Raw genomic sequence first — 6,140 nt, 5'->3', positions numbered from 1 at the left:
GGCAAAATGTCAGATAGTAGTGTCTAGACCACTTTTATTCTTCAAGTGGGGACCTCTAAATATCCGTGGACCAGCCCACATGTTCAAATTTCGATATCACAGGAACAAATTTGAGGGACTATGCGAGAGTCTGAACATCCAGCTAACCAAAAGAAACACCACATCTCCACTCCCTCCCTCTCTGTACAAATAACACTAAACGGAGAGCACTTACGCCGGCTACGGACGACCATGAGGGCAGCTGCCAGCGAGCACTCCATCCTCATCTCCGCCTCCTCCTATCTCTCCACTCCTCTCTCCCTGTGCATCTCATCTCCCCATGCCCTCCATGGCTGCTCGGCGAGCAACTCAAGGCCTAGCTCGGCTCTGGCCTCATGAAGCTCTCTTGCCACCGTGCCCGGCATGTCGTGGGCTGGCTGTGTCTAGTGCCGCGCCAATGCTGGCTCCCGTGGCTAGCTCCGCCCATGGCGCGACCTCCTCTTGTCGTCGTGGCCGCTACTGACGCGCCCGAGACCACACCCGTCGTCCTGCGACACATCAGTCATGCCCGATGAGGCAGAACTCCCATGACGCGCCAGCTGCGTGAACCAGACGTGTCCTACTACTGCACATCAACTGTTCGATGAAATGCTGGAGAAATGTGAGAGAAATATGGGTAGCAGCCATCAAGGTTTGATGGCTCCCTCCCCTATCATGCCCGTTTTGTGTTCAAGGACATTTGTGATGTCTGTTTTATGGGTTTACATTTGAGATGCCCTAACATCTGTTAGCCTATTCCAAGCTTGACACATGTGATCTTCTTTAGAGTCGTCATCTATCGTCTACCTAATTTACCGGTGGTTCATATCTATACCTAATCTCTAACTAATAATAAAATGGCTATTGCTTCTAGCGGTACGTCAGGAAAAGTGCCCCTAAAGATGCAAACATGCATTACGCACCAATGCCACCAGTACGTGATAAAAAAAGTTTCACACAGACAAATCTTCCGCTTGGGCCGACCCATGCAGTAGGGACCACGTATACTGCGCTCTACACGCTGGGAGAAGACGCAACGCGCCCGTTTGGGCCGGCCCATGTTCGGTCGGCCTATTTTTTTAACTTCATTTTCCATTACTTTCTCTTTTCTATTTTTTCTACTTTAAATAATTAGGGATTTCACGTACTAGTTAATGTCCATGATTTTTTAAAAAGGTTTGTGTACTAAAAATTGTTAATGAAATTGAACAAAATTTCAGCAATTCAAAAACTGTTCATGAATGGAAAAATACCCTAAAATTTTAAAAACTGTTCATGACTTACAAACTAGTTTATTCATTCATAAAACGATCACAGATTCAAAAAAATGATCATGTATTTTTTAAAAATGTTCGTTAAGTTAAAAAATGTTCGTTAAATCAAGAAATTTTTTTTTGAATTTCAAAAGTTGTTCCACCAATTTTCCTAAAATGTTCATCGATTAAAGGAAATTGTCTGTTTACCAAATCAAATACTTCTTCGTTTAGTTGGTAGAATCCATGCCAATATCATATTAAATCTCTCTCGTCCAATAAGAGTTTCCGAGATTTACTTTATCAAATTCTCTCATTTCCAAAGCTCCACAAGGAAAAAAATCCCTCAAAAACCTTAAAGTTTCAATGATGAAACTTACCTTTTTGCATCAAAAAATGCCCGGTTTCAACAAGTTTCAAAGATGTAATTTTAAGAAAATTTCTCTGTTGGTCGTAGACACAAAATAATTGAATTTTATTGGTCGCTCGTACTAAGTTTCAAACAATGAAACTTAACAGTGTTTCAAAAAGTCGCCAAAATGTATTCAAAATGGATCTTATTTGAAAGCGCTGGCCGCGAAAAACACGAATATGAATACATAACTTAAATTGAATTTTTGGCTTAGAAGATATAGAAGTTTGAAAATCGGAAGCCAAAATAAAAACCCGGCACCAGGACATGAGTGCCCCCGCACATGCGTGCAGTAAATCATCATCCTGCACATGGTACTTAAAGGAAACGTATACACACGCATGCCTTGCTGCGGTACCACAGGGAAGGCCCAGCCGGAAAAATTAGAGTGACCATAAATTAAGAATGACACAAACGGTCTGGATGCCAAACGAAAATCTTATGTCTCAGTTTGGCAATACATTTCCATAGCCACCGTAAAATTGTGCGAGCTTTCTTAGGCCCCATTAAGCTTTATATATATATTGCTTGAGCAATAACAAGGGTCTTTCCATCTGTATATCCATGTATCCTTCTAATCAGGCATTGTCGTGGATGGGCTTGTAGGCTACCCGCGGTGTCGCCGTAGTGGCAGGGGTGGGCCAGGGAATTGCCGGATCAGTGCCCAGGAGTGGCTAGTCCCAGTCTCCTGCCATGGTTGGCATCTTGCCAAGTTCGGGCCTCAATAGATGCAGGTGGCACGATGCGGTGTCGCTGATATTTGTCTGTAGGTCTACATCAAGAGGAGGGCGGCATGTGGGGATGTTAGGTTTGGCCTAATAATGGTGGATTGGCCCTAGTACTATTCTTCCGCCAAGTCGTCTTTCTGCTGGATGTCGACATCTTAGATCTAGTCGTTGACGAGTTTCGGTCTTTCCCATCGGAGATCTATATGGATTGGTGTATGTCGACCCTGGATATCTAGATCGAAAAGGCTCTAGTAGCGCACGCTCATATTATCAGCCAACACGACCTCAAGAGGGCGCGGCAAGAAGCTTTGATTTCTTATTGGTGTCATGGGACATGTCCAAGTGAAGATTCTCAAGGCATTGATAGAGGTGGATAAAGTCATGGCGGCTGCGATTGGAGGTCTTGAAGCTTTGGTGGAAGGGTGTAATTGATGCCAGAAAGAATGTGCGCCAGGTGTTTGGTGACCCAAAACAGCGAGCTCGGCAAGCGGGAGCGCCATCACTGGAGGACTGCATTTTTGGTTGTACTCCTCGAGTACTAAGTCTCAATTCCTAGGGTAAAAATCTAGGGTCTAGCCTTTATTGGTTGTACCTGGCAATGGCCTAGTTGAAGGCAATGTTTTTGGGTGAGCTTCGAATTTTTCTAGGGTGAAAACCCACGATCTCCAATCGGATAATGACAACGCTTGTGCATTGTTTCCTTCTTGGGGGGTTGCTTTTGGAGAACCTTTTTTGTAATCTGGACGTTGTCTTCGGTGTGCTTAGAGTGCTACTGATGCTAGTGATTTATCACCTTGGAGCAGTCTTTTTTCTTCTATATTTTTTCTGGCTGTGCGTATCCTTGATGTCTTTGCATATCTTGTTGATAGAGAGGACGGGTGTAATTGGTATCTTCGTGATATTATTTTATTCCCTTTATTGAATTTTTTTGATGAACTAAGTCAATGATGTCAATGAATTGAGCAAGAGCTTGCAGGGTGATATGCCTATGAAAATAGAGAGCCATATGGTCACTATGAATAAAATCAGGCAAAGAGAGCTTTTTCTTAGTGGCAAAAGAGAACAGTTCATGAAACTTTTGAGACCGAGGCAACTCATGCCAAAAGAGAATAGAGTCTCCATACCCAACATTTACCTGACCAATTCATGGTGCAGTGTGAAATATGTTTTTTGTCTATGGTGTATTTGTATGGTACTGTAGATATGATAAAAAATTTCCTATGAACTTTGTCAAACTTGACATATATTTGAACTGAGACAAAACTATCGTCAAACGTGTTTTCAGAACGAGGGGCCAAGTAAGGGCTATCTCCAAACCTAACCCTCAAACCGCTCGCAACGATGAGGACATGTTTCTCCATCCAATACGGTCCTATATCGGCCCGCAGGCCGGTCCAAATGTGCATTTTCCCGTAAACCATATACAAACTACGGGACTTTGCAAGCGTCCGAACCACTGCCATGGCCACTTCTTACTCCCCTGGCCCACCCGGAACACCTCTCCTGTGCCTGCGTCCCTTCACATGAGAAGCAGTCAGCTAGCACTGCTCCAGAGCACCAGTACCTCATTCATGCCGATTTGGAGTAGCCGCAATGAATATACTCATGTTGAGGAGAAGTACCAGCCACAAAAATCGATGTAATTGATTGATGAATTGAATGCTTCTCTGGAAATAATTGATAAAGGGCAAGCCAAGGATGTGGATTGTCCTTACTACTTTAATAATACTCCATTTGGAAGTCCTAGAAAATACTTCAATTTAATTCAAGTTTCAGACTCATTTTTTTATCTTTAGATTAATGCAACATAAATATCTACTTAATGCATAATATATATAATTAGGGGTGAACTTGTGATGGCACATGAATGGAACTCAAACAAACAATCATATGTAGACAAGACATGTGTTTGTCTTTTATTCCCAAGTTTGAACTAGTATAGTTCGGGTTCTTACATGATAGTGCATGTCACTTTATTTTTTCACTGCTACAACGACCAAATCATGGACTAAGAAAACGGTGTTTCATATATCTAGTACTAGAGTTCTTCTCTTCTCAGTTGGTACCAAAGATGCCAAATGGCGCAATGGTGGTCGAGCAATGTGGAGGGATGTAGACATTGCACATTGCAGGTAGCGTCTGTAGCGCTAGGTTCCTTATTTCCGCGAACTGGGGCAGTTGTTGAGGTTGGACGGAGCCCTGAGCTTGTGGGTTTAGCTGAGATGGCTGGAAGGAGACCTGGCTTGATGGATATTGCTGCTGAGGCTGTTGGAAGGAGACCTGGCTTGACGGTTGTTGTTGTTGTTGTTGTTGTTGTTGTTGTTGTTGCAGTTGCTGTTGTTGTTGTTGTTGCAACTGTTGTTGTTGTTCTTGTTGATGCATAATAATAGCATGAACAACATTATGGATGGCTTGGCACCTCGACTGCTCAGGGATCTGCAACAGTTGTTGACAACACAATTGTTGCAATAGCTGGTAAGTACTTTGTTGCAAAACTTGTGAGCTTGCATGCGCTATGTTGTGTTGTTGCAAGACAACATCCCTGCATGGAATCAGTTGTTGTTGCAAAATTTGTTGAAGGATTTGTTGTTGTTGTTGTTGTTGTTGTTGTTGTTGTTGTTGTTGTTGTTGTTGTTGTTGTTGTGCTTGTTGCTGCGAAATTGGTTGTTGTGGTTGTAGATACTTTGGTCGCTGTTGTGGATATGGTTGTTGTGGTGGAAATGATTGCGGCTGCGGATATGGTAGTTGTGGCAGAAATGGTTGCGGCTGCGGAAATGGTTGCAGCTGCAGATATGGTTGTTGTGATGGAAATGGTTGCGGCTGCGGATATGGCTGTTGTGGTGGAAATTGTTGTTGCTGCCCTGGAAATTGTTGTTGTTGTACCAATGGAACTTGCTCTTGTGGCTGTTGCTGAGATGGATTTTTTGGCTGCAATTGTGGCACTGGAACTCTAACTGCAGTTGTGGCGGTGGTCGCCACGAGGGCAAGGATGAGAAAGGTCTTCATGATGGATTTGTATTGACCACTGCTTGCTTGCCTTTAATGATGCACTCTACTTATGAGAATGATGGATGAGGAAGGATGATCATCATGCTACGGGCCTATTTATAGCTGTCATGGCATGATCTCTTTCACAATTGGCATTTGCTTGTGTGTAAAGTGTTTGGATGCTTCCCAAAATCATAATTTGGTATGTTGTGTTTGGTGGCACTACTTACAAGTGTATTCTTGGACTAGTCATTAAAGTTCCTTGTTGTTGCACTATCATTCCACCACCAAAAAGGTGTGATAACACGCATGACTCATCTTGTTCACTTTACAACTCAAACACTAATCTAGATTGCCTACTTTTCTGAAACTAAGTTTGTAATGTTTTGCAAATTTTTACACATAAACTAGATAAGCATGGCTGGCACAGAACTTAGTTTGTAATCTTGTGTGGCATGTTAAGATACATAAGACTAGTAATGTAACTTGCTTTAGTAGGCCATGACTCATCAAATTCCTTTTACATGTCAAGTGTTGTAGTGTTCTAGAAGTTATTAGCAAACATCAATTTTGTAATGTTCTACAAGTTGTTACGTGTAAACTAGATAGGCTTGACTTGCACACAAACAAGATTGTAATCATGCGTGACCTGTTAAGATGGATTAGACTAGTAATGTGGCTTGCTTTGATAGACCATGACTCATCAAATCGCTTTTACTTGTCTTAAGTGATGTATATGTT

The 6,140-nt window shown here is 42.5% G+C and overlaps 1 protein-coding gene across 1 annotated transcript; it reads right to left on the bottom strand.

Moving 5' to 3' along the window:
* Positions 1-4,305: 4,305 nt before the first annotated feature.
* Positions 4,306-5,453, bottom strand: LOC123135667 (alpha/beta-gliadin clone PW8142). Its single transcript, NM_001426788.1, has one exon. It carries the CDS (start codon positions 5,415-5,417, stop codon positions 4,467-4,469), a length of 951 nt encoding a protein of 316 aa, NP_001413717.1. The 5' UTR covers positions 5,418-5,453; the 3' UTR covers positions 4,306-4,466.
* Positions 5,454-6,140: the final 687 nt, after the last annotated feature.

The sequence above is a fragment of the Triticum aestivum genome, chromosome 6B (assembly GCF_018294505.1).
Source record: "Triticum aestivum cultivar Chinese Spring chromosome 6B, IWGSC CS RefSeq v2.1, whole genome shotgun sequence".
Taxonomy (NCBI): domain Eukaryota; kingdom Viridiplantae; phylum Streptophyta; class Magnoliopsida; order Poales; family Poaceae; genus Triticum; species Triticum aestivum.
This window is presented reverse-complemented; position numbering and strand designations above follow the sequence as displayed.